The sequence below is a fragment of the Elaeis guineensis genome, chromosome 10 (genome assembly GCF_000442705.2).
Source record: "Elaeis guineensis isolate ETL-2024a chromosome 10, EG11, whole genome shotgun sequence".
Lineage (NCBI taxonomy): Eukaryota > Viridiplantae > Streptophyta > Magnoliopsida > Arecales > Arecaceae > Elaeis > Elaeis guineensis.
Window position 1 is genome coordinate 99,542 of NC_026002.2, and position 16,941 is coordinate 116,482.

At 35.7% G+C, this 16,941-nt stretch overlaps 2 protein-coding genes across 2 annotated transcripts; both read left to right on the top strand.

Annotated features, from left to right (window-relative positions):
• Nucleotides 1-1,246: 1,246 nt before the first annotated feature.
• LOC105053271 (protein NDH-DEPENDENT CYCLIC ELECTRON FLOW 5) lies at nt 1,247-3,959 on the top strand. Its single transcript, XM_010934379.4, is given in 6 exon segments — nt 1,247-1,307; nt 1,310-1,414; nt 1,417-1,766; nt 2,519-2,843; nt 2,846-2,976; nt 3,692-3,959. Coding segments are annotated over 6 exon segments (1,152 nt in total). The 5' UTR covers nt 1,247-1,261; the 3' UTR covers nt 3,887-3,959.
• Nucleotides 3,960-6,165: 2,206 nt separating this feature from the next.
• Nucleotides 6,166-8,203, top strand: LOC114914577 (uncharacterized). Its single transcript, XM_073244888.1, has 3 exons — nt 6,166-7,293; nt 7,384-7,622; nt 7,763-8,203. Exons 1-3 carry the CDS (start codon nt 6,771-6,773, stop codon nt 7,907-7,909), a joined length of 909 nt encoding a protein of 302 aa, XP_073100989.1. The 5' UTR covers nt 6,166-6,770; the 3' UTR covers nt 7,910-8,203.
• Nucleotides 8,204-16,941: the final 8,738 nt, after the last annotated feature.

A 16,941-nucleotide genomic window follows, 5' to 3' on the forward strand; every position in this document is an offset into this window, starting at 1 on the left:
ACTAATATAATAATATCATATAATAATATAAATAATAAAATTATAATTAATTTTAAATAATAGTATAATAATTAGTAAAACTGATTATTATAGTGCAAGCAGCTGAAGCCACTGTATTGTCCAACTCATGTTGGGTTCAGGTGCAAGTCCCATCAACTGGGCTTATCTGGGCCCGAGCACTACCATTAACATATAGCAAAATTCTTTGTACATTGCCCGTGGTGTAGAAAATATGATGTGGAGCCACTGTCTCATCCGATTGGATCACGTAGTGATGCTTTCCAACGTATATTTAATGTCCGCAGTTTTACTTTTTCGTTTGAAATTTTAAATGAAAAAAAATTCTTTCCTTCTGAAAAAATTATGACATCTTATGCCGATATTATGACATCCTACTTTCTGCACAGGTGTCATATTTTTTTCATAGGATGTTATAAGAGGGAAGGATATTTTCGTCATTGAAAAATTTATGAAAATTTTAAATGATGAAAATACTTCTGCTAAAATTATAACATCTAAGGAAAAATTATGATATCCTGTACAAAAAGTCATAATTTTAACGCAGGATGTCATAATATTGGCACAGGATGTCATAATTTTTTAAGAAGAGAAGGGATATTTTCATCATTCAAAATTTCAAACAAAAGTAGAACTACGGATATTAAATATGTATTGGAAAGCTCTAATCGGACGAGATGGTGTGCTTCATGTTGGATTTTCTACACTGAGGACGGTGTATGAAGAATTTCTCTTAACATGTAATGGTCACAATGCTTAAAGTAAATGATGCAGACTGAAGAATGGTTGCCACTCCTGATCATTAGTTAACATAAGGAAGCAGCAAACTTGCCACTGCAGACAAGCATTTTCTCTTCTTTAATTGGTTCATCTCCTCATGTTACAAACCTTGATCTGAAATTCTATTGAAGTTATTCATGCCAGACCTTTGAGAGTCTCCTAAGGGGACAAAGTTTTAAGACACATTAGACGGGTGTAAAGTAAGTCCATTCAGCCAAATTGAAGGACGAGTTATTAGTTTGAGGTCTAGGGTCCACTTGCAATAAAAAACATATCACAAATATCTAAAAAGCAAGCCACTCTCGCCCACAAAAGAACAAACATATTATCCGTTTCCTGCCCACCTTAAAAAAATCTTCTAGACTAAACAATACCACTAAGTTGAGAAACTTGCAGATAAGGCCGAGTGTCTCACTAACTTGAAAATTCTCAGGTCTAAGAAAATAAAGCATTAGAGAAGACAATGGCAATGGCCAGAACATCTGCCTTCTTTCTCAACGCTACTTCTTTCCCCCTTCAGACCCACTGAAGCATCCAAAAACCTTTCATACACACATTCTTTTCAACTCCCAGTATCACAAACACAAAAGAATCCACTCCTTGCTAGCATTGGCTTCATGCTAGCCTCCCGGATCAATGTGGATTACTTGAAGAAAGAATTTGGTGGTCACGGAGTCAGTTTTGAAGGTATTGGTGATAGTTGTGTCATAAAGATGGCAATGGACAATGGTAGTGTTGCCAACGTGGTGCTGCCAAGTGGCCTAATAACATCATACAAGCCGCTTTTGTGGCATGGAGCCACCATGGAAGTGCTGCAAACAGCTGTGTCAAAAGGGCAAAATGGTGAAGCTGTTATCCGAGGAGGGGTGTCTTCGGATTTCAAGCTTGTGAATGATGGTGGAATTCCATGGTCCCCAAGCGCTTGGTCTCTTCAAAATGTTAGAGGAAGTCCTGAAGAGTCTATTCAGGCAGGAGTCTTCGATCTTTAATTTCATTCTTTTTCTCCTTGTAGGTACTTCCAATAACATATAGTTAAATTTGGATAAGATCAAAGATTTGGAAGCAAGGGCCAATTATATTGCATCATGCTAGTTAAAGTAATTTTATCCTTAACATTCATGTAGCAAAAATAAGTTTTTATCTTCCAAATCTTCTGAGGTTAAATTCTTGAGAATATGCTGAACCCATCCATGTAATTCTTAGAAGAGAAAACACCTCTTTTGCTATAGAAATGCTGGATTGCCATTGAATCATAAGAAATGATTTTTATTTGAATTTCTTTAGTGCTTCATCTAATAATGTGAACTCCAACATCTTCACTTCCTCAGCTACATTTAACACTAAGATTCATCCACAAAGGAGTGACATGGGTCTTTTAAGAGTTAAGAGTTCCTTCCATCAATCCCCTAGTCAAGGGAGATTTTGATGCAGTTTTAGGAGCTCAACATTTTTTTTTTTCTTTTTGAGGGGAATGGTGGGGACATTGGAGATTCAATCTAAACTAAGCAAACAACGGTTCATTTGCTTTATTCAATCTAAATTGAGCTCTAATCATGTCACATGCTGCTTTTTGAACTTGTTTCCTGCACTACAATTAAGCAAATGACAGTGGTTACATTCTAATGGTACACCAAGTTATCAACTATTTCATCATCCCTACTCTAATTCCTCTGCTTTATTCATTCATTTGTTTCTGATTCTGTGCAATATTCAATGCCAGGTGGAGCTTGTATCCATTGCTCCAGAAAAAATGATTGAAGTCAAATGCTTGGTGACACTACATCAAGATCTCCTAGGCTCAGAGTTTACCATCAACAATACTAAATCATCATCTATCCAATTGTCAGGCTCTGTTATAAGCCATCTCAAAGTAAGCACACCTGATGCAACTTATGCTGTGGGGCTGCAAGGTTCAAATTACCGTAGCAAACAGCCAATGATGTCAGAGTTCAGCATTGTTCTTCCAGACACCAGCAGAAAAGGAACCTCAAATTCAGGCCAATCATTACCTCAGAAAGCACTTCAATCATTGTTCTCTAGGCAGGAATTGAAAATGAGAATGAAGGGTTCAAAATAGAAGAATCAGAGGGAGAAGAAGATGATGATTATGCACATATGACAGAGAGAATGAGCAGGATTTACTCCAATGCACCTAGAGAGTTCACAATTATTGATAGGGTAATGAGCTAACCAATATCCGGAGTTTCTTTTCTTTTCAATATATAGATCTTATGTTAATATTAAATAAGTATTTATAGGTGTTGTTATTATTCTAAGGAAAAAGTTTGAACACCAAGAATTGGATGGGTGTTGTAAGCCTCGACAATAATCACTCTAAAGGGAAATTAGAAACAAATTTGACAAAGGAAATAGAAATGTGAAAAAAAATCCAAGGAAAAAGTTTATTGGATGCAGGAATTATGAGACATGTGATATAACAAAAGAAACTTAAAATCAAGGTATATGTTTCAAGAAAGAAAAGAGAAAGGTGTATAGTAAGAGCACAAAATATGAAAAGAAAAGATGCAAGCATCACCATTTTCCCTCCCTCATTCATGACGGTTATGAGATTTATAAACCTGTGAATTGGTGAAAACACCTATGAGTTACATGACCACAGTTTGATTTTCATGTCAAGGATTTCATGTATATTTATGATGTGTTTAGCACGACCTCTCATGGTTTCCACTGTTTCCCAGAAGCAATGCAAAGTGAAAATATTAAGAAAGACTGATGTTTTATTTTTCATCCTGAAGGATTTGATCATAAGGATCCATGAATATTCGATGCCAACCTCATACAGTTGGACCATTTACAATTTGTTTTGTTTAACTAACAAAATTTATTCTTTGCTAATTGGATGAAGTATATCTCTTCTTTTGTGATGATGCAGGGAAGACGAAATTCCATTGTAATTCGAAAGTGCGGGTTTGACGAGTTTTATGTCTTCAGCCCTGGATCAAAATATGAATGGTATGGCAAATTTGCATATGTCTGCATTGGCTCATCTACCACATTGACACCTCTAGTTTTGAGTCCTGGAGGCACATGGAGGGGAGCTCAGTACTTGTATAATCCAAACCTCTAAATCATGCTAATCAATAAAGATTGCAAGGGACCTTCTTCTATCATTTTGAACAAGGTTTCTGCTACTTTGAAAATTTGTGTGCTGTCATTTGAAAGGCTGCTTATATGTTCAGTTTTTTTTTTTTTTTTTAATTTAATTTAATTATGAAACTACCAAGAGCTCTTAAATTTTCTCCTTTTTTTCTCCTTCATTTGCTCGACAATGATAAAATTTCTTGCTGTTTGCAAGTAGATCTGAGAAAAAAGGTAGACTGGGAATAGGGGTTAATTGGGAAGCTTGAAGTGCGAGTGAGATCCTGCTAACATGAAATAAGGTGCTACACATTATGAAAGAGCCGACAATATGAAGAAAATGAATAACGAGAAGGGAATGGAACCGCAGTTAGTCTTAACAAAGGCTAGTTATGTTAGTAGGCAGTGCAAGCTTTTGAGTTTAGAATATTCACAAAGCATGCAGAAGTTTCTCCATACACTTAACAAAAGCATATGGTTTCGTAAGTGATAAAAAGAATTGAAAAATCTAGTTTACAAAAGAAGCATAAATAATATACAAAGGAAGCACCAATAATCACAAGTCCCAGAATCACATCAACTTTTGTAACTGAAACCTATTCAATCTAGGAGATTAACATTGCAACAAACATCCTGGTAATTTGACATTTGGGACAACTTATCATGCAGAGATGCTGCTAACAATGCGGAGATTCAACCACTAAAAAAATGGTTAGTTATATATTTGCAAGTCAGATGTTATCATGTATTTTGCTGGATAGTGTTAAATGTAGCCTGTATCCTGGTTCCCCATCCTTTTCAGAAGTTTGACAGATAATTCAACAGTAGATTGATCACTGGCATTGTGGCTATTGCATAATAGAGGAAAGGAGTAGCTGAACATGACTAAGCTTCATTTTCGCAATACTTTTCATAAATATCACCAATTATTCTAAGAAAAATTTTAAAATAGACGTGCGTGCTACTAAGGATGTTGTGCACAAAGGGAATGCATTAGATAGTTGACTTGTCTTGAGATAGCTACTCAAACATTTGATGCTAATTGTTTTGCTCTTTATAATGCCTTTAACCTTTGGAACACCAAAATAAGAATAAATTACTTTGAAGCAACTTCATCAATGGAGGAAAGCCTTTTAAGCAATTAATTTGTTTCGAGTCCTTGCCATATAAAGCTCAAATATATGCCTCCCAACAGTAACAGAGAGAGAACTTTAATTCTATATAGTATAGACTGGATGGTCCTATGTTTCATAGATGCAGTTCCACAATTACATCGTTGTTGGTAATGCATTTAGCCAGTCTAAGTTACATAATTGTTTGTTAGAATTATTCGTTAATTTCATCATACAGCGAGAGACCATACAATAGGATAATATGATGAAGGCTACTAGAAGATATATTATATATTTTGGAACGAAATCAAAGAAAAGCTCATCATTGTCATTTCTCACTACTGAGAAAATAACTGCAACAAGAATCAAAAAAAGGCCCAAAACAGGTCCCATAACTGCCATTCTATACTCGGCCCTTTTCTTGCTTTCTGCCCATACCTTGAAATTACCTTCGCAATCTTCTTTGCATACTTTGCAAGCACTTTTTTCAGTAACATCATCAGTAGATGACACTGACTCAGTGCCGTCTGGTATGTGTTGATCGTTGAGTATGCTTAGCTTTTCCAACAATCTTATTTTTCATCTTCCCTACCACCTCAAATTCTAAATTATGATCATGACTATCTCCATTTTAGTGCTACTGTTGGATTCTATTTCGCTCACCTGAACAGAGACTTCCAAGCATTCAAATGTCTTGTTGTTCAGGGCCTTCAGAGCTGGCATGAGCTATGTTTCGAATAGACTCCATGAGCTTCCATCGAGTTGTGTATATTTATATTATCATTTATAAACTGTTGCTTGGATCTTTGGAACACTAGCAAATTCGCTGCGAGTTTTAACTTTCTGCGAACAAAACACTATAAATCTATCAATTCAATATTCTTCAATTTGCACACCTAAGGACTAGGAGTAGCATCTCTTGTTACCATGCTTGTGGCATTGCCCTAAATAAATTTAGAAAAGGCCTCTGATTGCTCTTTATTTGTGTCACTCGGCGCGCCTTCCCCAAATTGCTCTAACTCAAACTTTTGCATTGTTGCTTTGTGAGCAGTCTTTGATATAAAAACCATTCTTCAAAGAAACAATTTCATTTGTATGAAAAAAAAGAAAACAATTTCATATCTAGATCCTTTTGTGCAGCTATGATCTTCGCAGCCTGTAATGCCTCAAATGCCATATCCCATCGAACTATATGATGAATGAAGCCCATAGAAATGAAACGAGGCGATTGGTATGGTACATAGTGATGTTGTGCATGTGGTGTAGGAATAATTTTTTATTTTTTCAACAAGAACTTGTTATGATGAGGAGAGGATGATAAGGATGGATTGGGTCAACCCAGTCTTGTGGCCCAATGGAGTTGGTTCGGCCCAATTGGGTTCTGCTGGGAGAGGGAATGGGCTTCCACTGTCTCCCGGTGGGCGGGGAATGGGCTTGGGAGAGGGAAACGTCCTTCCCCTCCGGAAGGGAGGGAAGGTGGTGTTGGCTTTGGCGCGCCCGGTCTCAGCTGCTTGGGGGACTGGGGAGAGCACTGTTGTACTGGACTCGCGCTCGCTCCAGGGTAGTGGGCAGTCATGGTGAGTGTGGGCAAGATCTGGGTTTCTCCCTTGACTGGGTCGGCTTTCAATAATCAAAGACAACGAAACAATCGAAAGGCTTCTCCCTTTATCGGTGACCGTGGACGTCAAAGCAGAGCTTCCTCATCTCAGGTCCCCTTCCACCAGGTATAGGGATAGAGCAGCTCCAGGCTCCCCTCTCATCATGGATTGGGGGTCCAACTTGGACCGACAAAACAGTTGGAGAATAAGAGAAACAGAGACGCAGTTGCAAAGAGTCACATGGAGCAGCTCCCTTCTCCACATGGAGCGGGTTTTACTTCAGTGCTCAAGAGGAGTTGCAGAGGGCTATATACCGAAATGTGATCGCCACTGTGAGTTGGCCACCTGCCCTTCCTTCACCATGGGGAGAGAGGAAGCCCCTATGTTTCACTCCCCGACCACAAAGAACAGGGAGGTCCTTGCTCTCGGAACTAAGAGCTCATCTGCCTCTATAAATATCCACCATCAACACAATCGATTACATCTCAAAGCTTTTCCATCGTTTCAAACAAGAGCTCTGGCAGTTTCAGAACAACCTAAAATGGAGGCCCTTGGTGTGCGCTTTAAGCCCGATGATCATGAACTGCTAGAGTACCTGCGCGACCCCGTCGGCGGGCGCAGGCGTTTCTCTAGAGACATCCATGAAGGAATTGACCCCTATGGTTCCCGGCCTGAGCAACTCCAAAGTCCGTTCCACATATATATACTAGCTTTCTGTCCATTATTATTTCATTCATTCAATGGGTTAACGAGCTTGATATGGCTGTGGCTCGCAGATGTCAGTGAGAAGGGCTCTTATTACTACTATGCAAACCGGACGAGTCTAAAGCGGCAGACTGCCGACGGCAGTGGCCATTGGAAAAACAAAAAAAAGCAAGGAGTCCCTGATAAGGATGGCCAGATCGTTGGTTATAAGCGAAGATTTGAATTCCTTTTGAGAGGGAACGACTCAAACTCGACAAAATGGGTTATGATAGAGTACACTCTTCCTCCCGGTGGAAGCCATGATACTCTAGTGAGTACCACGCCACATGAGTCAAACTTGCAAAGCTAAATGCCTTGTTACATGAACCAAATCTATCCTGTCTATAGATAATTGTAATCTATGATTGATCATATTTTCTCTCTTCTTTTCTTTTCTGCTCACGAGTGCAGAAAGCCATTTGTAGGATCTATAAGACAGGAGGGAACCAACGGAACGAGAGAGGCCAGGCCAGCACTAACCCGCTGCCTCCAGAAGCAGACGACGAGGATATCTTTGGTCAATTGTCGCCTCTTCTTGAATTGGACGACGTGGATTAGCTTGACTTCACATATGACCTTTGATGTCCTCCCTCGGATTGATAGAAATTTCTAAGTGTATTTATATCCTGCTTTACATTCCAAATATGTGCACCGGTATGTACAAGGTTAGTCTTATCTGTTGAGTATTATATGTACTCAAGTAAGTTTGCTTTCTATTATATGTACGAGGTTAGTCTATCTGTTGAGTATTATATGTACTCAAGTAAGTTTGCTTTCTATTCTACGTTGAGTATTATATGTACCCTTCCCTCCGTCTGCCACAAATGAAGGATGGATATAAATATCGGTCATTTATTTTAAATACTTCAAGCAATTGCCAGGGTTGATGGCGGACAATGAACTGCACCTCCACTTGCTATCCAGTTCGAATCATCTTGCGGAGTGAATTGGATTTGTTTTTTGGAGCAGAGTCTTAACCTGTGAACAAGCAAGAGGAGAGGGATGATGAATTGCCATACCCAGCAGTTCTTTCAGAAATTAATCCTACTAAATAAATCTAATTGCTTGCTGCATGATATAGGAGAGCTTGAATTTGCCAGCATATCTGCAGTGTAATTTTTGTCATTAAAGGGCCAAGAGACGGGAATCATCTTTTTCCCTCCGACGTAACAACTGACGATTGGTTAACTTACAACAAATGGAGCATTTTGAGGACAGATTATATTTGAATCTCCTAAATCCTGATCAAGTCAGCTGGCAAACATTTTCCTGACGTTATGAACGTGGGTTGACAATGTGTGAATGTGGTGGTGGCAACTGATTTCTCATGCGTTTTATCCAATAGATTACACCAAGTTAAAAACTAGTTAATAACACGAAACTCTCCGTTTTTCATCCAGAATTCATGACTTCATGGTGTTGTGGGGTTATCATTATTCAGTAGAATCACAATTATGTAACAATTATAACAACTATGATGCAGTTATACATACACTTTCAGCACAAAATTCAAATTGTTCATTCTTGTGTTGTTTCCTATGCGCATGTTTTTTTTGGTAGAACTCCTATGCACTTGTATTGAGGACCCCTATCATCCTTCTGGTCATTAGTTGATAGGATGTGGTTGGCATTGTTTGCACTACATCTTAACCCATTGTGGAAGCCCAAAGATTCGTTGGATGACCGCCATGCCGCATTTGCCAAAAATTGGGTGATACAAGAAACTTATCTCGGAAATTAAAAAAAATAGGTCGAGGAGGTCTGTATTGATTTAACAAGACCGACATGGAAGTTAGTAACTAAAAGTTAACCAGAGAACGACTGAGATGGTGAGTCGTGGCTAAATTTGGGATGGAAATATAATAGTTGGCCGATAAAACTATCATGTGATACCAAGTAAGATAGACCAAAACATGTGCAAAGGGAATTAGTCGAGCTAGATCGAGTGGTTACTTGCAACACGATCGAGCTGAGTACTAGGTATTGCAGGTTCAAGCTTGTTATGAATAGGACCTACCAGAAAGACTATGAATCAATTTAAGAAGTTTAGTGGTTGCATGAGAATGTGAGGAAACAAGAGATGGTATGGGAGTGACAGAGAGGGTTGGGGGGATGTGTGGAGAGGGTGGGGGGGCGGGGGGCGAGGGAGAAAGCGGGATGGGATGAGAGGGAACGAGATAGAGAGCAAAGAAAGGGAGAGGGAACATGTGAGAGTGAGATCATTAGCCACGGTTCACCGCAACTACCGCATATCCTTAAAAATTTTTTTCCGCGGTATACAAAATAGTTTGATTCCGGTGGATCATCGACTTGATGTGGATTACTTAGATGATTATGGATATCCTGAAGAATCAACAAATTCGATATGAATCACTTCTACTATTATAAAGACTCGATGTGGATCATGTCGGCTATTATGAATAAAGCTAGATTGAATTCAGAAACAAGATCCATCACATCAAAAAGTTGAATTGCACATCAAACTATAAAAGATGATAACTTGGTCATACAATACTCGATTGAGATGATTTTTTTTTTTGAAATTGAATATCTTTTTTAGAGATCTATAACTTTGGATGGCTCCTAAAAAGGTTAAATCAAGTCAAATTATATGATTTGAGCCTCAAAATGGGCTAGTCAAAATAAAATATTTCTTTTGAGATATCTACCATGATTATGAATATGTGTGGGCCATTGATTATGATACTCTAAAGATTATAATCAAGTATTTAAATAAAAGTACGTCTACATACTTTTTATTATGTATAGTTTGTGCCATTAAATAAAGGGGGTCTATTGGTCAATTATCCTTCTGCAAGAGAAACATAAATTTAGGCTCCTACCCATTCTTTTTCTCTCGATCATTAGATCAAAAGGGGTCAGACTATCAAAGCTTTTATATCACTTATTTCTTAGAAAGACAATCTAAAATGAGGGATCAATTGAGTTTTCCAAAAATTTAAGACTTGCTATGCATGATAATTAAAATAAGTAGAGGATATGAGTGAAAGATAAATAATAAGCAATAATATAAATGTACAAGCAATGAGCAATGAATAAAAATAATAAGGTACAATCAAATATTCAAATTTTATTGTGGTTTGGCATCAAACTCAATTCCTATATCTACTTTTCATGCCACCTTTGGAACTTCCACCATAATCTTTCCTTAAATTATAGCTTGATTATTTTTTTCGCATTCACAATCAAAATTTAGTTAATGATATTTTTGGTGTGATCAATATGTTTAAAATAATCAACCCCCTATATCATGGTAAAATTGCAATATATTTTGTAATGCTATATTTTATTTAGTAAAATGATTATATTTTTTATTAGAAAAACTTTAATATATCTATTGTCTTAAGATATAACTGAAATCATACTATTGAAAATGAAATTGGTACAATGATTTTTATAATTATAAAAAATTAGCTCGGCAACTAATTTGTGTTCCAGCACTTAATCTTGCAAGGAAAACAAACTACGATATATTTAGTGCATCGATTATTATCCAAAACATCCTCGATGGTACTTATGTGTTTTAGATTATATTTGATGTATAATGTTTCAGATAGCATGTATAATTTTCTGGTTACCAACATATTTCAAAAAGTGATTTAGACTTGATAATGTGTCAAAAGTTCTAACTTTTTCATCTCAGATTCAAAAAGAATATATTATTTCAACTGCTGAAAGATAATTCATATTGAATATTTTTCAAAAACACCTCCTAGAAAAATCATCAAACACAACCAGTCACATATAAGGCCGATAAAATATGATTCGATTCATATTCAATCTACCATAAATAGCTTTAGACATAGACTAAATAGATTTAGATCATAAACAGATCGATCCATTTAACTCTTTTAATATTTGAGTCAGATTTGAATTTTATATATCTGACCTATTTATTCATTTAATATTCAAACTGAATTGAGCCAGATAATCTATTTAATTTATTTAATTTGTTATCCCATTTAAGATCTATTTAATCTATTTAAAACCTGCTTAACCTATTTTTAATCCATTTAACATAATCTATTTATGTTGTTTCACCTGTTTAATCTATTTAATCTAATTTGATTTATTTAATAAATGAGTTAAGTAGGTCAGATCGAATTATCTATTTAATAAACAGATCGGATTTAGATTTGAATTTTTGATCTATTTAATAAATAGTTTGGATTTGGATTGATGATTTTCTGATCCAATCCATGTTGATTTGACCAATATCTGAATCGATCCGATCTAATTGCCACCCCTAGTCACATACCTTAATTACTTATTTTTTTTAATTTCATTTGAGATAATTTTATTTCAAATATTATAGCTTATTTTTTCTATTATTTTGATTTTTTATTATGGAACTTCTTAATTCTGTAGTATTTTGATAAAAAATTTTTGATAATCATATTTTTAGTTTAAATGAAGAGATTATGAAATAAAATTAGCATGGATGTTAATTCATTAGTTAGTGAAGATATTATACATTATATTGTATGAAAAATCTACATATTTTAAATTTTATTCTTGATTTCAGATAAATCTCACTGTAGAGTGCAGGTTACATACTAGTTTGCAATATAGGGAAGGCCACTTGTGATAGGAAAAACAAAATGAAGCTTAAAGCAAAATTGTTATAGACAAAAAAATAAAATAAATAATATAAAATCTTATTTTACTGAAAAAATGAAGAAATATTAGTATTGCGGTCATGGGCCAAGGAGGGGTCGAATCTTCGCATACGTGAGATATTGTCCGTTTTGGTTCATGATCATCTTTGGACTTCAATGAGTCTTAGGTTTCAGTGGTGTTACGCCCCAAATTCGGGACATAACACGGCCATGCTACCGAGGGATGGAGCCCATGATAACACGAAGCCAATCCATCATAATCATCTAAAATCCGTCAAATAAAAAGATTCAATTCTATTGTTCATCAAATAATCGAACCAATATTGGTTCAGAGCATCTAAATCCAAAAGTAAGTACTAACCCGAATCTCAACATTCATAAATAACTATAAATTCATGATTATAAAATAAATTAAACTTCTGTTATCAAATTTTTCAGCTTGTTATGCCGATCTTCAAGCTTGGATTCTTTTTGCCGATCCTAACCTTATTTCTCTGTTCAAACAAAAAGAAAACAGAAAGAATATGAGCTACACTAGCCCAGTAAGTAGAACTTGCACTTCCTTATCGGATCAAGCATAAGTTTTTCATGATAATACAATATTTTAAAAATAATAAATAATATAAAATAAAGTATTTCAAGAGCATATAACAAAATAAGTTATAAATTCATCATGCATGTATAAATCATATATATTTCACAATCATGAATCTAAATCATTTTCATCATACATTCATGTCATGTTTTAAAACATTACTCACAGATATTCGTGCTAAGGTCACTATTATATCCGTGACAGGGTCATGTTTCTTAATCGACAGAGTTCTTAATTCATGTGCCAACTTTATATCCACTGGCAGGGCCATGTTTCGTGTGGATGCTAGCTCCGGATGTCGACCTTCCCGAAGAAATTCATTCATAGCCATCTGAGAGCCTTTGAAATCATTATATCTTTTTCTTAAAGCATACATATACATAGATAGAAAAATAATGAAATTCATACTTAATAATCATGCTATTTTCATAAGACATATTCATGAAATCAATGCTCATAATAAAACATACTTTTTCATATCACATATACCGGTCCTTATTTTATGAAAAATTATGATTTCATCAATAGCAATTCTTTACATAAAAATATGATCATTTAAAAATAAATAAGGAGCATAAGATCCACTTACCTCATTCATCTTAGATCTTCAGACTTCATTAGAAGAATTAGCTAATCCTATTTAAAATATCAAATCATCGTCAATTTCTATTCCATGAATATAATAAGATTAAATCATAAGGAAAGAGGACTGTTGACCGGATGTGTCGGTCCATCCAGATACCAGGGCAATTCAGGGTTTCTGATCTGAGGGTCAGATTTAAGTGACTTGATCAAGAAATCGTGAAGCACAAATCGAATTAAGGTCAAGATCAATCAATAGAGTTCATTAATAATGAATTTGAAAGATCTTTGATACGATCAAATGAGGTTGACATACAGTACGGATATCAAAGCAATTTCGGATCATTTTGTTAGAGTCAATATGAACCCCTAAAAGATGAAGGCATGACTTGGTACAGGATTCATAGACCTTCTTAGAGAGAGAAAGTCGATCATGAGAGAGAAAGTAGAGAGAGAAAATGGAGAGAGAATCTTCGTATCCTTCAAAAGTGGCAATCACGATTAAGATCATCAGAGGTATATCAGGGTGACTTAATATGGATTAACCATGATCGATGTTATCAATTTCGAATAAGGATCGGATCGGGATCCAATTCTGCACGAATTTCGAAGCAGTCTCGGGTCATCATATTTTCATCTCAAGTTTATCCTAGGGTCTATAAAGCAATCAGAGAGAGAGAATGATCCTAGAGAGATAAAATTCATAAAAAGAGATAAAAAGTCTAGAGAGAGAAAATAAGAAGAAAATCTAGAGAGAAAAAATATAGAGAGAAGGTAGAGAGAGAAAGTTCAATTTTAGAGAGAGAAAGACTTAAGAGAAAGAGATGAGAGAAACTTTCTCTCACATATATTTATTATTATTATTTTTTTTTCTTTTTTTTTCTTTTTTTTTTCTTTTTCTTTTCTTTTTCTTTTTCTTTTCTTTTTCTTTTTCCTTTTCTTTTTCTTTTTCCCCGTGGCCTTCTTTGGCCGGAACAGGGGATTTAGAGGTCCCCGTTCCTTAAACCGACCGTTCACGGCCGCACCTTGCCCGACGGTGGCCGGCGACAAGGAACAACCTTCCCTCGAGTTCGGAGGGGCCAGAGCCAGCGGTCGGTGGTGACCGTCGGTGCCGGAAAATCAAGGAAAAGAATAGGCCGAACAGGGATTTTCTTTTCCGACAAAATCCAGCGACACCTGTCGCCGGCAATCGTGCCCACAAGCACGAGAAAGAAGGGAGAGAAGAGAGGAAGAGGAAGGAGGCCTTACCACAGCCTCCGATGACCCCCACCGGCGTGAAATCGCGGCGAGCATAGGTCGAGGGGCCGCGGCTTCAATCGGGAAAATCGAAGAAAAACTCCGACGATCGTCGGTGACTGATGGATCTACTCTTAGAGGAGAGGAGGGGGGTTCTTATAGAGCTCGTCCTAGGGTCTTTTAATGGCCCTAGGACTTCGATTCTTGATCGGAATCAGGGAAGAGGAAGACTCTGATCGGGAGTCTTCCTCCCTGTTTCTGTTTGTTTTTTTTTTTTGTTTACTGGGCTTAGTGGCTTTTGGCCGAACGGGCCGGGTTATTACATTCTACCCCCCTTAAAAAAAATTTCATCCTCGAAATTTAACATACCTTTATTTTTAAATAAGTGTGGATATCTCGTCTTCATATCATCTTCAAGCTCCCAAGTGGCCTCTCTCTTTTCACGATTACTCCAATGAATCTTTACGTATGGAATGATACGCCGTCTTAGAACTTGCTCTTTTTGATCAATAATTCAGAGGAAAAATTCTTCATAGGTTAGATCTTCATGAACTTGCAATGGCTCATACTTTATCACACTACTGGATCAGGTACAAACTTTTTCAGTAGTGAAACATGAAAGACATTGTACACTTTGGATAAATCTGGTGGTAAAGCTAGTTCGTAAGCAACATCTCCTACTCGATTTAAAATTTTAAAAGGTCCAATATATCACGGACTCAGCTTGCCATGTCTTCCAAACCTCATGACACCCTTAGTAGGTGATACTTTTAGAAAAACATAATCACCAAAGTAAAATTTCAATTCTCTTCTTTTTCTATCTGTCCAACTCTTCTGTCTATCCTATGCTGCTTTGAGTCTTTCCTTGATCAGATAAATTTTCTCTCTAGCATCCATTTATTATCAGTAAAATCCTTCCTTATTTACAACTAACGTATTTCATAATATCTTTTGATTTAAAGGATTAATATTTCTAATCAATTCAGACCATCACGCTTTTGCTGTGCACTCTGATCTCAACTTACCAAATTATCTAAATCTATCAAAAATAAAAATATCTTTGTATATTAAATCAACCAAAGACAGATCCAACTTTCAGATTTCATATACAATTTAGGGTAAAATTTAAGGTTTTCTTGTCATTACTATCTTTTAGACATAGTACATCAAAATTAAATCTTCATCCACCTTTTGTGTTTGAACTTATTACATAAGCTTCACCACTCCTCAAGAATCTAATATATCTAGAATTAATTTGAGTTAACCTTCGATTTACCTTATAATCATTTAGACAACTTCCAAACCAACTTTTCTTTGCAAAGAAATCAAAATCAGCAAAGTTATCATATCCTTTATTCATATAGGTTTAGCATTCCAATGTCATCAAATATGCCTAACATAATATATCAATACCTCCCACTTCATTCTAGGGTCAACACTTCTCGTACTCAGGTCAACCTTGCTAATTGAAATCTAAGATATAACTCGTCAAGTCTATTATAGACATCATATGCCACTTATGCATAAATTTTATCATAATACCTATTGATTCGAAATCAAGTTATTGAATCATTTCTTTTATATCTATCATGTTCCTCATGATCTTAGCCTCAAGTTCAAATATCACTAAAGTCACAATCCCGAATAATGATAATCTTAAGTTCAAATACCACTTAAGTCATATTCTCTAGTGATCATAACCTAAACTTTATATCATTCTATCACGTCCTTAATGATCATAATCTTAAGCTCTGATATTATCCATTATACTCCACTCGGTCGCATCCTATTCATTATACATAAAGTTTTGATATCACTTTATAATCTCAATGATCTTAAACCTAAGCTCTGATATTATTCTATCATATCCTGATCATTTATATCATAATCTCCAATGATTATAATCTAAGCTCTGATATTATTCTATCATATTCTAATCATTTATATCATTTATATCATAATCCCCCAATGATTATAACCTAAGCTCTGATACCATAAAATGTCACGCTCCAAATTCAGGACATAACACGGCCATGCTACCGAGGGATGGAGCCCACGATAACACGAAGCCAATCCATCATAATCATCTAAAATCCGTCAAATAAAAAGATTCAATTCTATTGTTCATCAAATAATCGAACCAATATTGATTCAGAGCATCTAAATCCAAAAGCAAGTACTAACCCGAATCTCAACATTCATAAATAACTATAAATCCATGATTATAAAATAAATTAAACTTCTGTTGTCAAATTGTTCAGCTTGTTATACCGATCTTCAAGTTTGGATTCCTTTTGCCGATCCTAACCTTATTTCTCTGTTCAAACAAAAAGAAAACAGAAAGAATATGAGCTATACTAGTCCAGTAAGTAGAACTTGTGCTTCCTTATCAGATCAAGCATAAGTTTTTCATGATAATACAATATTTAAAAAATAACAGATAATATAAAATAAAGCATTTCATAGAGCATATAACAAAACAAGTTATAAATTCATCATGCATGTATAAATCATATATATTTCACAATCATGAATCG